General features: G+C 40.9%; 1 protein-coding gene across 9 annotated transcripts in view; it reads right to left on the reverse strand.

Moving 5' to 3' along the window:
• CORIN (corin, serine peptidase) overlaps positions 1-24,200 on the reverse strand; it is a 136,784-nt gene that overhangs the window by 102,850 nt on the left and 9,734 nt on the right. The window contains exons 1-2 of one of the 9 annotated variants that reach the window (XM_044417808.1): positions 20,790-20,890; positions 18,526-18,694 (exon numbers count right to left, since the gene is read on the reverse strand). The exons of 5 other annotated variants lie outside the window; for them this stretch is intronic. In XM_044417808.1, coding sequence (XP_044273743.1) covers positions 18,526-18,654 — 129 coding nt within the window. In that variant the 5' untranslated portion in view covers positions 18,655-18,694; positions 20,790-20,890. Of the gene's footprint in view, positions 1-1,600; positions 1,889-6,247; positions 7,765-18,525; positions 18,695-20,789; positions 20,891-22,245; positions 22,386-24,200 lie in introns of those variants that run through there. 3 more of the 9 variants (XM_044417810.1, XM_044417806.1, XM_044417815.1) reach the window with 3 other exon arrangements.

The following is a 24,200-nucleotide window of genomic DNA, read 5'->3' on the forward strand; positions in this document are numbered from 1 at the left end:
TGCATTAATAAAAGACAGTACATTGCTTCCATGGTTAAATTAACAACATTTGTTTGAGCTAACATAGGCAAACAAAATACAGAAATTTGACTCTGGATGCCATTCACTTTATATTTAACAAAAACAATATAAAGTGGATAGTTGTGAATACAAAACTTTTGTATTATTGCTGTAAACATTAGACACTTACCAAGTATATTTTACTTCCTATGAAAGTTAGGAAATTATGAAAACTTAGTATTCTAGGTTATTGATAATTGTTTAAAATTACTTGGGCATTATGTCTGTATTATTATTTGTAATTTTAATGGATTTTGTGGAATTTTGTATGTTTCTATCATTACAGTAATTTTAAAATGTAGGGAGAAGAAGCAACAGAATACTAGCCAATACTATGGCTTAATAAACTCTGATATTGTTGCCCACAATTTTGGACACTGCTGAATATCTATAGTAAAAACCCTAACATTCAGTATCTATGATTAAATATCTACGATGAACATGCACTCATTCTTGAAACGAATACGCAATATCTAGTTTGGAAAAAATGGGTTAACAAAGACATGTTTGGAACTTAATGAAATGAACCCTGGACAGAAATTCGACTATTTACTTTTTTACTTCCAATATTTTTCGCATGAAACATGATGCAAAGCCCAGTATGCATAGTAGTTTCTTCATTGCTTTTAACAAATTGTTACAACGTATTTTTTCTAATAAACTTTATACTTGCATTAATGAAGTTATTACTTGGGTAAATAGACATATGTATACACCGGAGTCCCGCGTACACAGTCAGGAAACCAACGGCTAAACAAGAGGAATATGAATGTGGGAGCAAGTTCTGTTCTCTTGTATTTCTTCACTATAATATGTATTCTGATACGAGAAACCCAAAACAGCTTTCATTTGTACTATATAGGTAAACACACATTTCAACTATCAGCTACACAGGGACTGTTTCATGCTATTTGTCTAGACTGTAACTTTATAGTAAAACCTGGATGCAATAACCTACCTGGTGACGTGCCACTGTCAGTCTTTTTCTCCATTCCATAGAAATTAAACATACAAATATTTCAGAAACAAACAACTGATATTTTGTAAGGTGCAATCTTATAAAAAGATCACCACAGCCTATTTGCACCTGGCATCAGCTGAATAAACTGTGTCCCCCTGTGTTAATCAATACATTGCAAATTGAAACAAAGATGTTACTGTTCCTACATCTTAATTCCAGTGAGTTTTCATTTATAATTAACACTTGCTGTTTGTTATTAGATTGCAATTAGTATCATACTGCTAAATTAAAATAAAATATTATTTTACAAGAAATATTTCTTTGTACAGCTAAAATAGTTAAGAAAACTGTTCATGACAAGCTGTTTTTCACATACTGTAATAGTTATCTTTACATCTGTTATTAATGATTCCCTTCCTTTCAAATATTTCATTTTATAAAACATAAACAGATGCCTGAATAGGTAACCTTTTATAAACTGCTGAGATTAATGTAATTAAGAAAAATACAGAGGTAGTGATTTGCAAATTCAATTGATCCAAAACAGGGCAGCAAGATTGTTAATGGGGACTGGCTTACAAGAACGTATTACACCAGTCCTCTTCCAGCTGCACTGACTGCCGGTTGAAGTCCAGGTCTGATGCAAAGTGCTCATGTTAACATTCAAAGTCCTAAACAGCCAAGTGATCTGAAGGAATGCCTCATCCCATATGTACCAACCTGGACACTAAGGCCAAATTTGGGGGTCCTTCTTTGGGAGCTCCCTCCAAAGGAAGTATGGAGGGTGGCTACTAGAAGAAGGGCCTTTTTGGCTGTGGCACCCAACTGCAAAATGAACTCCCCAAAGAGGTGTGCCTGGCACCTACTCTACTCATATATTTTTTCCAGTTCCAGACCTTTTTAATTTCCTAGTATTTTAACAGTTAATTTTTAAATTTTAGTTTTAATATTGCATTTTATTCTGTACTGCTGCTATACCTGTGTGCTCATTCAGTTGCAATTGCTGTGGTTTTATTGCTATGTCTAAAGTTATAACAAAATTGTTACATCGTATGTTAATTTAGGTTTTTTTTCCCTCCATCTCTTTCGTTAACTGCCCAGACAGCCTTGGCTATTGGGTAGTATAAAAATTAAATAAATAAATAACTCTTAAGAGGCATCACCTGGTCCCCTGGTAATCACCTGGTAATTTTCATGATTGTCAGTCTTTCCTTGCAATATTTGGCTACATGGGAGCTGTGTGAGCATTCTGGCACATATTCACAATCCATTGGGAACAACAAACTGGCCTAACATGCCCAGCAACCATTCCATATGAAATTATCATCATCAGCATCCCTATACTCTCCCATAGCTGAAGCTCTCTGGGTGGTTCTGAAGCTCTCTGAAATGAGATTTGGGTGTGCTCCTAGGTGTAGTATGCACCTTTGCAGCATGCTGGGATTCCATGGCAAATTCAATTGGTTTGTTGAAGAGTGAATATTTTCAAAAGTAGCTTTAAGTTGCAACCTCCATGTAATTACAAATTTGTGCCTGTAAAGGCACAATTTTATTTAGCTGACTTTGCATTCCATCCTTCCTCCTGGATACTTAAAGGGGAATTGTAGACTCACAGTGTGATGAGGTAGATTACATTGAAACAAACCACCCATCAACTTAAAGAGGGATTTGATTTTCAGCATCCAAATCCAACAGTTTGGTTACCATACATCCTGGAAAAGAACATTAAATACTGATATACAGCTATTGAATACAAAAATATAAGCAGTGAATAGATTAGAAATTGTATTTATCTCTTGCTCTCTCAAAGTATTGAGTACTACGACTATCTAGTCTTTTGCAGATCCCCTACTATGCATCTTTTGGAATCTGAACATGAAAAAGAAGTACAGTAAGATTAAACAGTTGTACTGCTGATTTGAAGCATATACCATGGTGCAAGAAAGAAGCAGGAATTCGGAGTGTTCTTGAAACTGATCTAATAGTGTTAAACTACACTAACTTTTAAAATGTTCATTAATTAAATAAGAAATTAGTAATAAATATTATGACATTTAATAATTGCATTTTTTTCTCATTGATGTGCTCCTGTGTTTTCTTCAACAAGTCCAAGACAAAGTTGGACTGTTGGCTCATCCATAAACAGCCCTACTGTCCTGCTAACATGCTGTTCTCAGGATTTTCTGTCAAGATGACTACCTAGACCAGGGGTCAGCAACCCATGGCTCCGAAGCTGCATGTGGCTCTTTCATCCCTCTGCTGCAGCTCGCTGTTGCTCAAAATATGCGTCACAACCGCCAAGGTGCGACACCCCCGGCACGCGATTTATTGAGCTTTTTGACCCCCAGTAGGCCCAAGAAAAGAAAAGTTTCAGAAGAAAACAGATCATGTAATGGTACGTGGGCAGATAAATTTGCTTTCACTGCTGATGAGACTGGTTTACCAGTATGCTTAATATGTGGTAAGAAATTGGCTAATAACAAAAAGTCGAATGTTGCAAGACATTTCTGGAATAAACACACAGCCTTTGCTGAAAAATATCTGGATAGAGATGAGAGAAAAAAAGCCATTTCAGAACTGATGCAGAAGGCTGATCTGAGCAAAAATCATTTCAAGAAGTGGATTAAGACTGCAAATTCAACTACATATGCTAGTTTTGTGGCCACTCAGGAAATAGTCAGGCACAGGAAGCCGTTCACAGATGGAGATTATATAAAAGAATCATTCACTGATTTCATAAATGCAACACACTATCGTTTTTTTATACATAGCATAAAGGTAAAAAATGATATATGCAGGTTATCTTCAAAAGAGTTTTGCAGCTCTCGGTGTTTTCTTTTCTGTGGGAAACGGGTTCAAATGGCTCTTTGAATGTTTAAGGTTGCTGACCCCTGACCTAGACCATGGGTCCTCAAACCACAGCCCGCAATTCCCATTTATCCAGCCCACCATAGAGGTTCTGGACTTGCCACACGTGTGTGTGGTGAGGCGCTGGCTCGCTCACAAGGAAATCATTTTGGACTTGCTCAGAGAAAAGGATCTCCTTGCGAACAAGCCGGCCCTTCGCCATGCGCATGATCTCTGCGCATGCACGCCCCTGACTCACCGTGCATGCATGTGTGTGCGCACCCCCGCCCCAGCCTGTGCCCCCCCCCACCCGCATGACCTTGGCGGCCCGCACCCAGCTCCAGCACCTTTCAACTGGCCCCCTGTTCAAAAAGTTTGAGACCCTGACCTAGGCAGTGGCAAGGCTCAGGCCCCACAAATGATCCAGCTATACAAATCCATTCTTGGGGGCACCCAAAGCAAGCTGGGGGAAGGTTCTGTTCCTACCACGTAATTTTAAACAAATTTACGTTTTATTTTGCTTCCCTTTGCTTAATATTGACTGAACTTTATAGGCCTAATCATTGAAAGCTCAGCAGGAGTAAAGGGTCTAGAAATGGCAGAAAAACCTCCTAACTAGAGTTTAGTTTCTTGTACCACCAGAAATAATGTTGTTTCATCCCCTGCCATCCTAGATGATCCACTGGAGAGCTTTATCGCCCTGCTCCATTATATCACTGCTATTCTCTCATCAATAAAAAATAGCGGTGACCAACAGAGTTCATTCAATCAGTAAGAAGCAAGGACAGGTTCAGGTGAAACACAAGTTTCTGATTCAGAAGACTGTGAACAGGGAATGCAAACAGTTCTAAAAATGGTGCAGGCCAATAATATCACACTGCAAATGAAGCTGTCTGACTTAAATGGGAGATCCCTCAAGAACAATTTAGGAATAGTTAGAATAAAAGAATGGAAAAAACAGGGTCTTGGGAATACCAGATGGGCATGCCTGAGCAATGGTTCATGCATAGCATTGCCCTATTCCCCCTTCTCAAGATTCAATCATGCAGAAGCAATCAAAATAAAATTTCTGCACTTCCTCACTAATGGGGATATTTTAAAATAAGCATGTGAAAAAGGAACATTGCACTGGAGTCTAATCTTATATGTGTTATGATCTTTCTGGACTACTCAAAATACTTGGTGGAAGCAAGGCAAATGCTTACAGGGTAAAAGGCATGTGATCATACTATGGACTACCTCCTTTATTTTCCTAGTGTGTTGTTTTCAGTTGATGACTGTTGTCATCCCTTTGAGGGTAAAGTTTTACGGAAAGGAAGCTATAGAGAAGAAGTTTCCAGTTTGGATTCAGCTCTTTACATAGACAGATGCTTCTCCCTCAACTTTGGTAGAAGGTTATTTAGAGTTCATACTGTTCTATAAGGTTTCAATAAAAGAACTGCACTTCAAAGGATTGTCTTGAGTTTGATAACCAGAAGGAATGAGAGAAGGGACCAGCTCACAACATTTGCAATGAAAATACAAAGAACACTTATAGCTTCAGGTCATATGACGGCAAATTAGATCCTGATTTTGGGTATTGAGGAAACTCCATTGCTATTTTATGGAGCCTTCTGTTTATGTTTCCTTAAAGTTCAGAATTCAGTGGAGAAGTTGTGGGTTCACAGATGAACTGGAAGTTGGGAAATCCCTTCTTTTGAAGCAGTTTGAAAGGTTCAGTGATACATCAAGAACATACAGTGTTTATTTTTCCTTATTTTATCATTCATTGTTGCAGTTCTTTTTGTCTGTTGGCTGGATAGTTGCATGTTTATTAGATTGTTTATTGTTCTTTTGGTTATTCTATTCTATATGTTTCTTATGCATGTATAGTTTTTAAAAATATAAAATCTATGCTGTTCTCCTAGTACACTCTTTGAAAACAGGGACTCAGTATATGACACACTGTATTTTTTCTGTTGTTCTGTGTAGTCTTGATTCAATTCTACAGTACCCTACACTGTAGTTTTCACTAGACTTCTTGATGTCAACTATTTGAGCCCTTTCTAATGTTTTATTCAAGTGACAGGCATCTGTGCTGTTTTCCATTTTACTTTTCTGTCTGTCTGATTTAATTGTGCCTTCTGTTTTTCCATTATGTACTTGAATGTGCTCTGCAATGGAGACGTCTTGTCACTGGACCATGAACACACATGAAACCATAAATGTTTCACTGTCATTATGCACAGTAATGAAATGCTGATAAAAAGTTGTATTAAACTTCATTATTTCCCTGTACCACTCCGTTTAGTTCCAACTTCAATACACATGTCATATCACTATAAATATCATTACCTGGACTGGTTTGGGTACAGGCAACAAATGCAAACAGGTGCTTACCAAACTTAAGATGTTGAAAGGTGGTTTAGCTTTCTTGCAAGAAACCCATCTACTTCCTAAAGAAAAGTATAGAATGTTTAAGGATAAGGTAGGTAAAGTGTATGCTAGTGGCAACTCCAAAAATTTACAAGGAATACCTATGCACATTCACAAGCAAATCTCAGTCTTAGTGTTACACTCAATAATAGATTTTAAAAATGCTATCTTTTCTTGGTTGTTAAAACTGCAATATCAGCACTGACTCTGTTTTATACCGTCCCAACCAAGATTCTTCTCCAATATTTAATGCTTGCATTTGCCTCTTGCCTTCTATAGCCTTCTATGGCTGATAATCAGAGGAGATTTCAACAACGATCTATGTCCAGTTCTGGATAGGAAAATATCCCATGTAAATTATTCTCCACAGTCTGCTCTACCCTCAGAGCTTATGCTGGATCAGACCAAGGGTCCATCTAATGAAAGCATTTTGTTCACACAGTGGCAGGACAGCTGCCCACAGGATCCCACAAGCAGGATATGAGTACAACAGCAACTTCCTTCCCAAGTTCCCCAGCAACTGCTATGCATGAATTTGTGCAACACTGTTTTAAAGCCGTCCATATTGGCAGCCATCTCTGCAACTCATATAAGAGAACTTCTTCATTTATCTATGTGAAATACTTCCTTTCATGTGTCCTGACTCTCCCACCAGCTTGATGGGATGACTCCAGGTTCTAGCACTATGAGAAAGAGAGAGAGAAATATCTCCCTCTCCACTTTCTCCACACAATGCAATATTCTGTACACCTCTTATCATGTGTCCTCTTATGGACCTTTTTTCTTAGCTAATTTGTCTCGACTTTAGTAACTTTTTAGCAGGATTTGTCCTTCTGTGCACTTACTAATTCTGTCTTTAATTATACTTTTGTAAGGAGTAAATCCCAGTAGTGACAATACAGAGGCAAAGTACCAAGCAGTACAGTTTAATTCATTCTTGCAAGAGCAGGCGCCCACCTCACAGGTAGCGCATCAGTTACACACAAGACATTGCTTTTTATTCCCTTTTCCCAGCTCACAGACCCTTCTTCTTTTCTCCCATTGGCTGGGCCACTAAGAAGGTACAATCTTCTCCGTCTGCCTACATCATACTACCCCTTGATATGCTCCTCCTCCCGCACATACATCCCATGTTCATGCGAATGAGCCTATTACCTATGAGAGATGTGTCAGTTACTATTCATGAACCTATTAAGCATGTGCAGTATCTTCAACAGGTCAGAGTGGCCTTGCAGATTCTTACTAACACCAACTTGCTTCTTAAAACTTGTGGGAGGAAGAACAGGCCTTCCTCCAGGCTCATTACAGCCAGTTATAAAAGGTAATCAATTTCCTGCTCTCTTTCACTGAAGGTGACAGTTTTACCACTGTCCCCCAATTTACCCTCTCTGGCATTTTTCCGGACTTTGATGTAAGAAACACTATTACTTTTAGTACAACTATTTACATGATTCTATCCTCAGGCCCTTTGGCCTTAAGGAACTTCACTGATCCTACCCTAACCCTGTATTTCAACCTTTCTTTGGTTTTCACCTTACCACTTAGTAACAGTAATATTTCATTTCTCACACTTTCAAACAATTTACCCAGAACACATGTTTGCCTGTAATTTTCCCCATTGCCCCATATCCTTTTTTAAAGAATCTGCATTGCACTGGGCATTTTCCAGTTCTCTGGTACAGAGGCTGATATTAGGGACATGACACACATTTTTTGTTAAAAGGCCAACACTTCCTCTTTAAAAACTCTAGGATTAATAGCATCTGGGCCTGTTATTTATTATTTTTCAGTTTGTCAGTATGGTTGAAAATTTCATCTTTTGTCACCACTACCTACTTTACTTCCTCAGACTCCATTCCTGAATTCCTGAGTCAGGAAGAGGACTCTGTCCTGTATCCTCTGCTGTGAGGACAGATAAAAATAATTCATTCAGCTTCTCTGGAATATCCTTCTCCTACTACTCCTTCAACTCCATTATCTTCCAATGGTCCACTGCCCCCCTACCTAGTTTTTTGCTTCTGATATAAAGAATCCTTTATTTCTGGCATTGATATTGTTAGCAATATGCTTCTCAAAATGCTCTTCCCCCTTCTCTTATCATCTGCTTGCATCTCCCATATGCAAACTTGTGCTCACTTTTGTTTCCTCATTTGTGCACGACTTTTCTGAAAGAAGCCTTTTTTTCTCTAATTACTTCCCTGACAATGTTTGTTAACCATGCTGCCTACCTCCTGGACTTTGTGCCAACTTTCCTAACTTGTATACATGATATACAAATATATACAGCCTGGTTTTTCTTCCCAGGAACTCAAGGAAGCTTACATAATTCTCCAGTTACCCAGTCTCTCTCTCCCTCTCCCTCTCCCTCTCCCTCTCTCTCTCTCTCTCTCTCTCTCACACACACACACACACACACACTGCCCTGCATACAGGCAGCTATGCTGGCCAGCCAACTGCACTCTGATGCTTTCCTGCATGCCACACTAACAATCTGGTACATCCAGATTTGAACATTGCTGGATGGCCTTTTCTCTGGAGGCAGTAGGCTGAGTGATATAGCCTCACTTAATTAACAGGAAAGTCTATAAATTCCTCTCCTTTGTGAATCTACAGAAGAATTATCAACTACCAGCACCATCAAATAAAACATATGTTCCATTCCATGTATAGTCTAGCAACTTTAAGTTCTTCAGAGCCCCCAAGGATCTGATTAGCTCTATGCAGGCAATCAAATAATGAATTCTTATTTACAAAGAAACTCTAAACATAATAAGGAACTAGAATGCTACATCCAACCATACCAATAAGAAGGTAACTGTATCTTCTATATGGTTTCTATCCCCTGATCTGGAATAGTACTGCTTTTCAAGGTTGCTTTTCAAGGTATACTAAGCTGCACAACACCTGCTTTAGAAAAACCTATCAGCCTTCAATAAATGATGGCACCATGGGTGACCAACACATCCTTCATGTGCATGATGCAGACACGTGCAACAATGGTGGCTCCCTTCTAGGCAGGTGTTAGTAGGCACATCAATTTTGTGTTGGATTGTTCAAGGATGTTCATATTGCAAAGTTATATTGCCAAGCTCTGGAAGCTATCCTTTGGCAACTATCAGAGGAGTCTATGTACTTTCATGATGGCCAAGAGACTCCTATTAGAGTTAGAGGACATGTCTTCTTCAGTGGTGGCTGAAAACTTTACAATACTGGCCTCTTTTGAGAGAATATACTTTCTGACTGAAGGCATTTAATAAAGATGCATAAACTGAGATTTCCACTTGTATCCTTCTTTTCTGACAAGACACAAAAGGTCAGCGAACTTATTTTATTATCTATATATTCCTTCCCATTCTTCTGCACCAACTGGACATTGTTACTTTGTTAGCTTGGCTTTGTATTTGTAATTGCTCTAGTTCACCATGTATCTACTAGCAGCAGATCATGCTTTAATGCCGTACATTGATTAGTTAGCCCTAAGACGTTCTATATGGTTTGTAACAACTGTTCCTCAGTTTGGAAGAAACCTTCTTTACTGCTGCTCTGGATTGCATCCTGAAGTCATGCCTTGCAATGTTTTTTCACCAGCTCATTTCACCAGCTCATTTTTCTCACCATTCCACCAATCTCGTCCAGCCATCACATTCATCCCTCACCCTTATACTGCTAAGCACTGACCCCATATTTATTAGTAGGTCATTGTTTATGTTATGTTAAATAAAAATGAAGATTTGAGTTGGTCAGAAGTGGATAGGACATGAATTTAACTGCCTGGACTAAAACACAACCCAATACGCATTAAAGCCAGAACACCCACAGCTCTTGCTTTCTTTACCCATTTTCTTCATTCCCCCTTTTAATTTCTCCTTCCTTGTTTTGGTTAGAATTCTGAATGTATGGGCACCTGAATACATTGTCTTTTAGTGGTCCTACTTTTCATGGAAGACTTTAACTTAAACTTCGTGAATCATTACATACCTAACATGTTCTTTGTTATGCTAAATTTTTCGGATGCATGCTATGCATTTATTGTATCAAGTAGTTTGAGCAGTAAATAGGCTGGCAAGATGCAAACCAGGAGCTGATTCCCCAATGAAGAAGGAAACTTGGCAGTTGCTATTTATCCCTCCCATAACCAACTCCCAAATCCCTTTAGAAGGCTCCTGTTCTACTTGCTGTGTAGCACATTTATAGACTAGGAAAAATACAGTATGACATGGGCAAATTGTAACTGAAGGATTTGAAAGTACTTTCAGCTCAGAAATGAACACCAATTAACAGATTCAAAATCTGCCAAATCAAACCATGGGAACAACCCTCAAATTTGCATTTCAAAATCCTAATTTGCAAATAAGTGTGATTTCTCCTTAAACATTTATTTTTAGATTTCCAGTTGACCAGTAATTAGTTGAAAAGGTCTAGGAAATGTAAAGGCCCAGAATCATTGTACTACATGTATTATACATAATAACCATATTATCTAGCATAATAAGATGCTGTAATATTAAAGACAATGTGTTTCTGTCCCTCAGTAATTTAAGCTCTGCACACTCACGTCTATTGTCATGCTAAATCGCACTACCCCCACAATGATGTGAAACAAGTATTTTTTTAACTATTCCTCCACAAAAGGGGGGATTCTGACATGAAAACCGAAGGAGAGAAAGCTTAACTCCTCCGCTCCAACACTGTCACAGTCCCAAATTTGAGGTGAGGATACTTATAGTTATACTTTACAGAGCCTTCCTATAGCTATGCTAGGAAAATGAATGAGCTGCAAGAAGCAGCCACAGAGGCTTTTTAAAGTATTGAAAAGCAAAAATAAATAAAAGCCACCTGATCTTAAAATAAAGTAACCCCTTCCCTCCAAAGATATGCCATACTATTTCACAGCAGGTGCTCCACAAGACAAGAAGGGGGTTGTGGAGAATCCCATTTCAGCTGGAATCTACAGGAATTGCACCACAAAAGTCTCTGAGATATTTGCCAGGCTTGTTTCTCCCTCAAGCTTTCTCTACACTACTGCTGTGCTTTGCACAAAGCTCCTCAAAAGTTTAAATAGGGCCAGTGTAGTGTAGTGGTTAAAAGTGTGGCTCTGGGACTCAAATTCTCTGGGTTCTTGTCCTCACTTAGTCCTAACTTAGATGGAGCTTACTGGGTGACTTTGGGCCTGTCATAGACTCTCAGTGCAACCTACCTCACAGGGTTGTGAGGATAAGACTGAATCAGCCCACCCAAGCTCTGTGCCAATGACTGAATCTCCTGCCTGTGTCACCTCCTAGCAACCAGCACACTTCCTCAGCATCTGGCAGACTACTCAGCTCTCACTGGACCCCAAACCTGACTCCTTTTTTCCCAGTGGCAGATTGGAGCTCTCTTCAGCTTCTGCCCCCAGTTCTGCCCATTACTGTGTTATCTCCCCATTCCCACAGGAAGGTTGAATGTCACCCCCATTCCCCTGGGGCAACTCTGCTCATTCCGTAGACTTCCCCTGGCCTTGATTTGATACTGTCATTTGCTGTCATTCCAAAATTGCTTCATCTTCATTGTCTGAACTCCCATTCCCATCAAATCTATAAACAGGCCACAGTCTTTCTGGCAGCTTTTCCCTGTGCTTGTGCATAACACAAATTCCTTTCTCTTTCCCTCCCCTTGACAAAATGGTGATACCAGCATCTAGCACATAGAAGCATTTCAACACTTCAAGTTCTCCTGGAAAAAAACGTGATTTGCAAATACTGGCAAATGAAATGTGCATCTTCAAATGCTATTACAATAACAAAACATATCCTTGTATTATGAAGAAAGTAGTCTGCAAGCATTGACAAATCCTTTATGGATCTAATCAAGAAGGACTGTACAAGTAGCTTTTCCCAACAAGTACCTTCACCCAACATTCTCATTCCAAAAATCCTCGGCTCCTGTAACATCAACACAGAAAGTTTCCCTGTTGGCAACAGCATCCTCAAGTAAACAAACACTGCAAATAATTGTATCCAAAAATACTCAGTAGCTTCACAAGAAGACAAGATGACACTAAAGATCAGGGGAGAAATCCCCAAGCTCTTGCAAGAGCAATAGATTCTTTTGGGATCCCACTGTCAATAGCTGAAAATGTGCATTGACAGGAAGTTTTTAAATAAGCAAGTCCATCTTACTATTTGCCCAGCAGACATTTTCGAAGCAAGCCTCTGTTAACATCAGAATATGAATACATAATAGAAGCAGTGCAACGGAAAATCAAGGAAGCACTGTGTGAATACTCCTCCTCCAGTTCAACTTGGGACTCTGAACATGCAAACACTGTAAGTTCACCATCAAGTCAGGCTCATTTCACTTTCTATCCTCTCCTATCCCAGTTAAACTTTTTTTAAGTTGAGGAAAGGTGACAACTTGCTGATGAAGAGACTGGAGATTGTAGAAGCTTGCTTATCTTTGTGATATTTTAGTTTCCCTAATAAAACTGTTACATCAATACAGTCTCTGCAAACTGGAGAACAAGATTCTAATTAGGAATATATAGTCCATTGACTTATCTATCTTTCTATAGATTTAAGATAGCAGTAAGGAATAACATAAACAATTTTCAATTTACAGATCTTCCACAATGATCTTCTTAGTAAAGCTTTGAATGAAACAGGGAAGAGATAGAAAGTAGCATTTTAAAATCACAATGATACATTTGCCCCCACTGTAACTAAGCCAGAGTACTTTACCTTAAATAATAGCATTTTCCCGTTTACCTTGCTTCCCTTTCTCCCCTTCCTCTAATGTTTATCTTGTGTATTCATATAGATTGTATAACCCTTAGGAGTGGAACTTGTCAAACTAGTCTTAGTTTGGAAAATGCATGTCCTTTACATGACTAATAACAAAATATGAATTCACTTGAAGTTAGTTTACCACTTGGGCCAATCTTCAAGACTTATACATTCTATATTGTGATAAGGGGATGTAAATATTCAAAACCAATCTTTCTTTACAAAGTAGTGCTTTTTATAATTGTGCTTAGAATGCTCAAGGTTGACAATTGCTGTTACTATTTCAAGACTTAACTAGCATTTTTCCCTTTAAAAAACACACAGAAAATCGAATTAGTAATTATACATGTCATAAAATTATATTCCTGAAAGGAACACAATAGTCTCACTTTCTGGTCCAAGATAATGTCGTATTAGTCTCCCTAAAATATAATGCATAACTTTGGAATTAAAACATTTCTCTACATGAAGCTTTAACCCACCACTTAACTGAGGCTTCAACTTCTAGATTCTCTGTAGGACTGAGATCAGTTCCTTTATACATTTTTTCCACAGGGATTTTTCTTTCTCTGACCATGGTGGTGGTGCAGTATAATGGAACTGTGAAAATAGCCCTTCATTCCTAACAGTAAACTTCCCTTCCTCTAAAATAAGCTATGGAAATGCTTGGAAAGCCCTGGAGAATGAAGATATTGTGCAAAGCACCTGCAAATTACCGTGTACACAATAAGCATCCAATACAAAGAAGTCCCAAGCTCCTGAATTTGCTTCTTTCCTTCTTTCTTTCAATCAATTTTGTGTCATTTCTTTTAGATTATAATATTTGTAAACCATTCTAGGAGACATGGCTGGTCGGAGAACACTGAGAGTTATAGGATTTTTTCCTGTCTTAACATGCAAGGGATTGTAGCTTAAATATCTAGATTATGTGGACCCATTATCTGGATGGATTATCTGGACCCATTTCAGTCTGGCTTCAGATCCGGTTATGGTACTGAACCTGCCTTGGTCGCCCTGTACAATGACCTGTGCAGGGAGAGGGACAGGGGGAGTGTGTCCCTGTTGGTTCTCCAGGACCTCTCAGTGGCTTTCGATACCATCAACCATGGTAACCTTCTGGATTGGCTGGTCGAGTTGGAGGCTCTGCTTGGCAGTGGTTCCGCTATCCGACCAGTCGATTCCAGAAGGTGGTGCTGGGGGACTATATCTCTACACCATGGCAGTTATGCCATGGAGTACCGCAGGGATCTATTTTGTCCCCCATGCCTTTTAACATCTACATGAAACCTCTGAGAGACGTCATCAGGAGGTTTGGGCTGCAGATTCATCAGTATGCTGTTGACACCCAGCTCTACCTCTCTTTTTCAACCAATTCAGGTGAGGCAGTGGCTGTACTGAACTGGTGCCTGGCTGAGATAATGGCTGGATGAGGACCAATAAACTGAGACTCAATCAAGATAAGATGGAGGTCATTTTGGTGGGCGGTTCGGGTTTTCAGGTAAGTGATTTTGGTCCTGTCCTGGGCAGGGTTGCACTCTCTCTAAAGGACAGGGTCTGCAGCTTAGGAGTGCTCCTCGACCTGGAGCTGTCCCGCCCAGGTGACAGCGGTGGCGAGGAGCACTTTCCTTCAGCTTTGGCTGATCCAACAGCGGCTTACCTGGATGAGCACTGCCTAGCAACAGTGACACACTGTTAAATTGTACAGTTGGATTACTGTAACGTGCTCTACGTGGGGCTGCCCTTGAAAACGGTCCAGATAATTCAATTGGTACAAAATAAAGCTGCCAGGTTGCTGACAGGGGCCGGCCATTATTCTCATGTAACGCCAGTCCTCTATCAGGACACTGGCTTCCAATTGAAATCTGGTTCCAATTCATGGTGCTGGTATTAAACTATAAAGCCCTAAACGGCTTGGATCCAGAATACCTGAAGGATCACCTTCTTCCCTATATGCCCTCATGCCCCTTAAGATCAACAGAAGAGGCCTTGCTCCAGGAACCCTCTTTGAAGGAGGTACAGAGGGTGTCCACCTTCTCTGCAGTGGAGCCCAGCTATGGAATGCATTCCCCAAGAGGTCCACCTGGTGCCAATGTTATACTCTTTTCAGCACCAGGTAAAGACCTTTTCATTCAGCCATCATTTTAATAATTAAGGTTTTTAGATGTTTTAAGATCGTTTTTCCACAATTGCATTTTCTATTCTTCTTCTTCCTTTTTTTCCCTTAGTTTTATGAAGTATTGTTTTATATTGATTTAATATCTACTGTTTTTAATTATTGTATCATTGTAATATTTTAAATCATTGTAAGCCGTGCTGAGCCATTCGTCAGAAAGGACGGGATACAAATGTTTTAAATAAATAAATAAACATCTATTATACTATGCCATAATGTGAGAGCAAATAAAAACAAGGTACAACAGAAGTAAACTGTTTTGTAAAATTATCACCTCAAACTAGACGAACTCTAAAGTCAGTATGAGGAGAAAAGGCAGCCAATTAAAGTAAAATAATAACCAATACAACTAGGGAGGCAGATAACAATAACTTTGCATATAAGTGGATGGTAACTTGGATACTGTTGCAGGCCCTCCTAACTTACTTCTATTACCTGCTTCCTCTAATGATTTCATTAAGTATTTCTAACCACCTTCCAGGGCTGCAGGTAGCGCAGTGGTTTAAACCGCTGTGCTGCTGGGCTGGTAGATCAAAAGGTCGCCGGTTCGAATCTGCACAACGGGGTGAGTTCTCGTTGCCCCATCCCAGCTCCTGCCAACCTTGCAGTTCAAAAGCATGCAAATGCAAGTAGATAAAAAGATACCACTTCGGTGGGCAGGTAACAGCATTCCGTGTACTTCGGTGTTTAGGCATGCCGGCCACATGACCACGGAGACTGTCTGTGGACAAACGCTGGCTCCCTCGGCTAGAAAACAGAGATGAGCACCGCCCCCTAGAGTCAGGCATGACTGGACTTAATGTCAAGGGTAAACCTTTACCTTTACCTTACTAACCACCTTCCAGAAAAGATGTGAATGTGCAGGAAATGTGATAAAACAAGAGGCTGTGTTATCTATTGTTTTTAGAAAAACACCACACTTAAATATTCTTAGAGTGCAGTCCTATGCCCCATATCCTCAATACATATAAGCAACATGGACATATTATGGATGATGCAGAGTGACCTAGAGTCACTAACCAGACAATACTGGCTTCATCTAACCCAGGTCCAAGAGAAAGAAACTCCTTTTGCAAGAAGTTGCTGGTCACCGCTAAAACGAAAGGTCTAGTTATTGCAATGTTGGCACTGCAATGCAGATGCCCTGGCCAAGGTTATCTCAATGCCAAGCACTTCCACATAGCAACCCTATCAACTAAAAAACTGTGCCTAAACATTAGGAATCTTCTAGAATCCATCTCAGAGGTGGGGATGAGTGATTACTGAGCAGTCAGCAAATAAAAAAGATTCTTCTAGAATCTCTACCAGGCAACTCAGAGAGGGACCAAAGAAGATATAGTCAATTGGAAAAGAAAGTTGGGGGTCTTTCTCTGTCAGTTCCAGGGCTATGAGCAACTCTCCCAGGAAGTGGAAGAACTTGATGCAGAAACAAATGATGATTGCACCAAGGATTTCCTCTGGTACAGGTGCTAGGATGTAGCTTTCCCCAAAGAAGGGGGAAGACCTGACACAGGCACCAGGAGAACTTCACCACAGAGACCTTGGGCCTCCAAAGTGCAATGTAGCAGCATATGTCAGGGCTGGCCTAGCTAGGGTAAATTTTCTATTTCATTTGTTATTTGCCATTGAATGCTATTTTAAACTACTTATTGTTTTGTGCTCTGAGTTTTAGCAACCTTTATGCCTTTCTGTACTTTTTCCTAAATTGGAATAAATCTTTTATCCAGTTTCCACCAAATCCCAGACTGTGTACTTTGGAGCTGAAAGAGGAGAGGCTCAAAACAAAGAGCATCACATTATGGGCCACATTAATACTAACTTATCAAGCTAGCTTGCAACATGCCAAGCAAAACCTGTAACCCATCTATGCGTTCCTAAATACACAATCAGGCTGAAAAAGAGCCCAATACAGAAACCCAAGAGGGATCCTTAGCCAGTCATTCCCAGGAGTGACATCCAAACCAGTTTGATCCTGCTGCCTCTGGCCTTATGTCCATAGTTGGAATACCAACAGGTAACAGGTCACCACAGGATTTTATGTGCATTCTATGGCTGGAACAAAGTTTGCAGGCAGCAGTCTTTGCCACTGCTCTCCTCACACTAGGTAATTTCTTTGGTGCATAATTTTAATATAATGATCATGTGTTTATTGTTCTCCAGAGGGTGCTGGAATTCTTGTACAAATATGTTGCTAAAATAGTATCAGTAAGTGAATTATGTTTGAGTGATTCCAGGAACAAAAAGTGTATTTAGTGTATAGTTCTGATCCAACATTTGAAGGAGAATCTCATTACATGACTGCACGAAAATTAAACATCTAAGATGAGTTCTTGTCTTCTATGAAAGTTGTATCAATCAGGATGTGAACTCATGGCCATATGATTATTTGGAGTTCCAACTCAGATTTGGGACTTCAGTGTTGAGATGAATCTGTCCAATCCTCTTTTAAATCCATCCAGATTGCTGGCCATCACCACTTCCTGTGGCAGTGAATCCCATGGTTTAACTATACATTGTATGAAGAAGTACTTCCTTTTATCTCTTCTAACCCTCCCACCAGTCAGCTTCATGGGATGATCCTGGGCTTGAATGTTATGAGAGAGGGAGAAACGTCTCTCCCTCTACACTTTCTCCACACCATGCATTATGTTAAACCACTCTTCTATGTCTCCCCTTACTTGTCTTTTTCCTAAGCTACTCCACACAGCCAATGAGAAAAGGACTGTGCCAGCGGCCTCTCTAATATTGCCCACTGGCCTCAGAGAGGAAGAAAGGGGATGCAACCAGGGTGGGGCTTGACTCTACTGGGGAGGGTCATCCTTCAAGAAGAACCTGAGTGAAGACATTTAAATATCTGAATATTGTAGGGGGGAGGGGTTTCTGATAAACACAGAAATTGGACAGGGACATAAAGGCTGAGGCAAGGTAAGATAACCTAGTCCTGAGTTGTTTAGGACTTTATATATTAACAAGAATATCTAAAACTCACACTAGTAGCAAACTGGCAGCCAATAAAGTTTTAGCAAGAGTATAACTAGATGGTAGAAAGATACCCCAGTTAGTAGCTACCTCATTGCATCCACTGCAGCTTCAAGAACAACCCCAAAGGCAGCACCACACAGAACCACACATTACACCACACATACAATAATCAAACACTGGGGTTACCAGTGCCTGCGCTACTGTGGCTAATTTATCACAGTCCAGGGATGGCCATGGTTGGCACACCAGCCAGAACTCTTCGCCAATGAAGCTACCTGGCCACCAAGTGACAAAGATGAAACCAGAAGTACCCCCAGATTACATACCTGATTCTTTAAGGGCAATGTAGCCCTATCCAGAACATGTGATTGACCTATTTCCCAGATCTGTGACCCACCCAAGTGTTCCACGTTGCCAATATTCAAGCGCAGTTCATCGGCCCTCATCCAGCCCATCACTGCATCTAGTCACTGCTGCAGAGCCTGCATGGCAGATCTAAATCAGGTGTTGTGAAAAAAATAGAAATGTGTGTCATCTGCATGCCAATGACATATTGCCCCAAATCCCCACGACTGCTTCCAATAGATTCATACAGATGTCGCAATGCAGCACCTCACAGTACAAGTTCCAATGGAGCAAGGTGTTCTTTTCCAGTGCTGCCCTCTGAAATCAACCCTGCAAGTAGGAATTGAACTACCGAAGTACAGTGTCCCCAGTTCCCATTCCACAAAGCCAAGTATCATGGTTGGTGGTATCAAAAGCTAGAGAGAAACTAAATAAAAGGAGCAAAATTACACTACTCTATCCCTGTCTTGATAAGGCTAGTAATAGCAAATCAGGCTTGGATCCAGAAAATAAATTATGAATACCTGCAGATGACCCAACAAAATCATCTAAATGACTAAATCAAACCTATCTAGGGTAGGTCTTTTCAGGAACAGCTATACTACCGCCTTCTCCAAAGCATCAAGCATCATTCCTTTACATAACAAGATATTAACCATATCCTGGGCCAACCCTGCTTTATAGATTTTAATAGAACAGAATCCTATTTTGAGTTAGTTTTCCAATAACGTAATAGAATTTTATTACTATTCCATTCAGTGCTGAAAAAGTGCTAGAGATAATGTGGGTGAAGACACAGCCAAGCATATCTGTCACTGAACATAGCATACCGTTATACCTCTTCTTTGGTAATCAGAGGATTCAGAGGGGGAAAAAAAGGTTGGATTGATTATCTGGATGATATCCAGGGTGCAAATGTCAGAAGACATACTATAAGCAAAACTGAGCACAAGTAGGATCTTGCCACATTGTGACAGAGATGGAACTTTTAAAAAAATCTTAATTTCTTACATTGCATGCAGGCAGAGAAGCTGTTTCTGCCGTTCCACAGGAATCCAGTGGCAAAGACTTTGCCATAATTATGACTGTAGGACATAGAATATGAAACTACGGTATACCAGCTACTGTGATACAACAGTGAAACCAGTAAAAGAGGTTGTGTGTTCTCCACACTAGGAACATTCAAGAAGCAATTACACGGTTATCTGAGTGGGATAGTATAACTGATGCCCTGCACCAGCAGGGGTTTGGACTCGATGGCCTTCTTTGCCCCTTTTGACCCAACTATTCTATGATTCTATGATAATCATGTTGTTGTTGTTATGTGCCATCAAGCTGTCTCCAACTTATAGCAACCCTATGAATGAATGCTTTCCAGAATGCCTTGTCCATGACAGCCCCATTCAGCTCTTGCAAGCTCACTTGTTATGGATACCTTTCAGCTTATTCAACCTAAGGATGTGGATAAGCTAACTGGAACTTTGAGGTTCACAACCTGTCCTCTGGATCACTGAGCATTAAGGACCCTGAGGAAGGTTAAAGACCTGGACAACAGAGGTAATAAATAATTTCGTAAGGAAGGGTGTGGTTTCTGCTGCTCCAAGAAACAATACTGGAGCCCTTGCTAAACAAATCTAGTTTATAACCTATAAACTTCAACATCTACCATCCAATCTCAAATTTTCCTTTTGAGGTCATGATGTTGAAGAGGATGGTCTCTGAGTTCCAAGTTCCAAATAAAACAGATTATTTAGATCCATTCCAACCTGGGTTCTCATTTGATTTTGGGATGGAAACAACATTAGGCCAGCCATAAGAAAAGGCAGAATCCCTGTTGTGATCTCAAACAACCCTTCTTAGTTAGCAGTGGTGACTCCTCTTTCAGCGGGTGTCCTCTCCGCACTCTCATGATTCTTCCCATGCCAGCTGAGGCCTTGAAGATGAAAGACCATATTTGAGAGATGCACTGGGAGAGAGCATTCCAGGAAAAAGGAAGGAATGGGGCACTGCCAGCTTCTGCCTAATCCAGGCAGTGTTTCAAACCCCTCCTCCTCCTCATAAGGAGTGGGAAAACATTTAGACAGCCAAAATTGGTCATCTAAACATTTTTAAGAGTAAGGTGATCAAAGAGGCAGTCCTTGCTTCTACATTCCTCCTGCAATCATTTGGATGCCTGTAACCTTCTAGTTTCAGAAAGTTACAGGAAACAACATAATGCCCTTAGTTACATTGGTGGTTGACTTACATCAGTTATTGGGTGATGGAGGTTGTAAACCTCTTAGTCTTGTGGGACCGCTCAGTGGCACAGCTTCTGATTCCAGTGACTGTAGTATCCCTCTATCCCACCTGTATAAGCTGGATTTAGAAGACATGGGCTTATGAGCATCCAGCAGCCAGCATGAGGCACTATGGCAGTGACATCTATCATTGCCATGCTTTGCCCTAGATACACATTGTCAACATATAGATAAAGAACCAGGCAAGGGAAGGCAAGGAGACTGAGGCACTGATAGGAAACAGCATAGGGAGTCACCTCCAGCCCCCTCCCACCTCCAGGATGAACGTTTTCTCTTCCTCCGAGGCATATTTACAAGATCACATCCCCTTGGAGCTTAGACTCCTAAGATTCCTCCAACCATGGGATGCCATATGATTACACACTAAAACTGGGAGAAACTATGACTTTCAACTGATTATTTAGAAATTAACAGTACAATCCTATGAATATTTAAACAGAACAATGTTTTACCACCTGTGGGACCTTTTTCTCTTTGAACAGAACTTTTCAATGTAGGCCTTTTTCTGCCTAAACATGCATAGGATTGCACCCTAAATCTTGAAAACAGATTCCAGTACAACTCTGTTTGATATTAATTCTATTAGAATGTCTCTGCCTGGTTCAGTTCAGTGTTTATACACAGTTTATGGGACATCTCCATGATAATAAGAACAAAAACAAACACAAAATAGTTCCCTTGGTCCTTCATCTTTCCATAGTGCTCTCCAGCTGAGCTAGGATCCCTGACTTACAGGACATATTTTCTAAGCAGTTCAACGCTTCTATCTTTAGCATGGCCCTTATGTTCAGTCTTGCTTACATGCATTGTAGTTCTGAACTAAATTAACGCCTTGTATCAAGGCAAATATGGAGCAACAGGCATGCCAAACCTGAACAAAGGCACTTACAATTTAAAACTCTGCATGATGAAATTCCTGGCAACTGTTATTATAAATTAAATAATAGGGCAATGTATCCAGCAGCAAAGGTTTATTTTTGTACATATTTTCTTTTTGTCAAATGCAAATGTGAAAAATATGTAATTAGGAATATTACATTAAATCAGTGTTAAAAGGGGTCTGACAGGTGCGTTTCACTTGTAAGTCCCATTCATAAGGTGATAAAGTGCAAATTAATTCATAATTCGTTTAGAAGCCAAGTAAAGGGTGTACTTTGGATACCTGAGGAGGGATGCCTGTGAAAGGAGGGAGAGAAAGAATGTGAGAACTGAATTTTAGGGGCTAAAAAAAAACAGAACGGAGCAAATACTTTTGTTTGTTTTCCTTTTAAACAGGTGTGTAATAGGAAGAAATTCAACATGAAAAACTCTTTTAGCATCGAAATGTAGGAAGTTTCAACTGTTGAATTTCTTGTAGGTGTTAAAGGTACAGAAGTTCCAGCAGAAATTTAAAAATGCGCCTACCCTAACTGCTCTTGCTGGGCGTGACACCCCCTGACAACGAAGCTGGCCTTCGTTTGGATGCTGCGTGTTCCCACGTGAAGCCAAACTCGAAGCGACACCTCGTCCCATTCATTTTTAACATGCAGCCCGGCAGGAGAATAGGGCCGCCTCCGGAATCTATTCCGAAGCACCCGCCTCACATGGTTTCACGCGGAAGTCCGCTGGGAGCCCGCAAATAGCTCTGCCGGGGGCGGGCGCCCCGAGAGGGCGAGCTGCCGCCCTGCGGGGACGGGCGCGAGGGCGAGGGCGCGGGTGGCGCGCGCTTCGCGGCCCAGGCCGGGCGCGCGGGAAGCGGTCCTCCGCGTCGCTGCGCGGCGGACTCTGCCCCCGCGGCGGCGACCCTCGCGGCGCTCTATTTTTAGGGCGGCATGTCTTGGCCTCACACTTTCCATTGCACAGGGAAGCGCTGAGCCCCGGGAATCTGACCACAGCAGGGCCACAGCTATTCTTAGCCGGGTTGGGGGAGGTGGCGGGGTTGCCTGGCCGGCTGCTGCAGGCTTCCCTCGGCGCGCTGTGGGAGAGGAAAACAGACACCGTCAACAACGCACGGCAGGCGGCTCCCGGGAGGGTTCCGTTTCAGCCGACATCTCTCAGGGAATCCCCTGCTCGCCTTCTCCCTCCGAGCGTTTGATCTGCAGCCGCCTCCGTTCCCGGCAGAGGGACAAGCGAAACCCTCGTCTGTCTGCTCAGGAAGCGGACATTGACAATCGAGCTGTTTATCCCCATTTTCGAAATCTCTCTTACCAAAATACTAAGAAAAAGTGCTGCTGAGCGAGCGGCGCTCGGCAAAAGTTCCAGCCCTGTTTAATTTCTGTCTGTTGTGCAACAAACGTTACCACTTTGCCTCACCGCACCCTGGGGCAAAAGGCAAATGCAGACTTTTTACATAGGCTTTCTGAGGGGCCAGCTCTCTCCCACGCCCTCCCCGCAATGCCAGATATAAAACAAATGATAGGGAAGAAAAGCAGGAGTTTCCCACTCGCATCTCTCATGCTAAGCAGATGAACAGCATTTTCCCTCAGATGCTCTGTTTAAAAAAGCCAGCAGATGCAGTTTCCCCCAGCATAGGCAAGACAAGACGGCAAAAGTTTTTCCGATCTGATTTCTGATATGGATGTGGGGGCTGGAAACATGTTGCAGCTCAGCACCAATAATCCCTGCTTCGAATAAGTAGAGGGGAGATTACTATAAACTCAAATCCAATTTCTCTATAACCATTTTTAAGTGCAACACAAACTGGACACAATGCTCTAGGTGATCTCTGACTACTGTAGGCTAAAATTAGCTTTTTCAAAAGCTGACTCTCATTTAGCTTGAGTCAATAAGGTCCCAAGATACCTTTGTAAAACTGCCAAGTCAGATACCCCCCACCCTATCCTATCCTATCCTATCCACCATGAATTCGAATGTGGCCCTATTTACATGAGGCTGTGCACAGACTCTTTCTTGGAGGAATTAGGGAAAATAGAAAGTTAAGCAGTTCAATTGTCTTTTTGAAACCTGTTAACCTTTCGTTATTCTTACTGAGTGGTTAACTATTTCTCTGTTTTCATTTTATATTCCTAGAAAAGCTTTCCCCATTTTTTGGTTACTCTTAGTCTCTCCCACCAGCCTTTGTGCATCTGGATGACTTGTCACTATTTGTCCTCCTTTATCTTAAGTTCCTTGCTAAATTTGTATGCAGCCACAATGAATTTTTTAGGCACCTCCTGTTTCTCTCCCACATTGGAATTGTTTATGGTTGTTTATGGCTCCTCGTCCAGGAGCTGCCCACACTGGTCTACTTGCCTGTTAATGAAAGCAATTTCTCTGAATCAGAATCCATTTCTCTTCTCAAAACCAACTTTCCTGAAATCCAAGGTATATATTTTGCTATACTCACCTTTGAGTGAGTATGGGAGGATGGATCCAGCGTT

This window comes from Varanus komodoensis, unplaced genomic scaffold (genome assembly GCF_004798865.1).
Source record: "Varanus komodoensis strain SLA01 unplaced genomic scaffold, ASM479886v1 scaffold9, whole genome shotgun sequence".
In the NCBI taxonomy this organism is placed as follows: domain Eukaryota; kingdom Metazoa; phylum Chordata; class Lepidosauria; order Squamata; family Varanidae; genus Varanus; species Varanus komodoensis.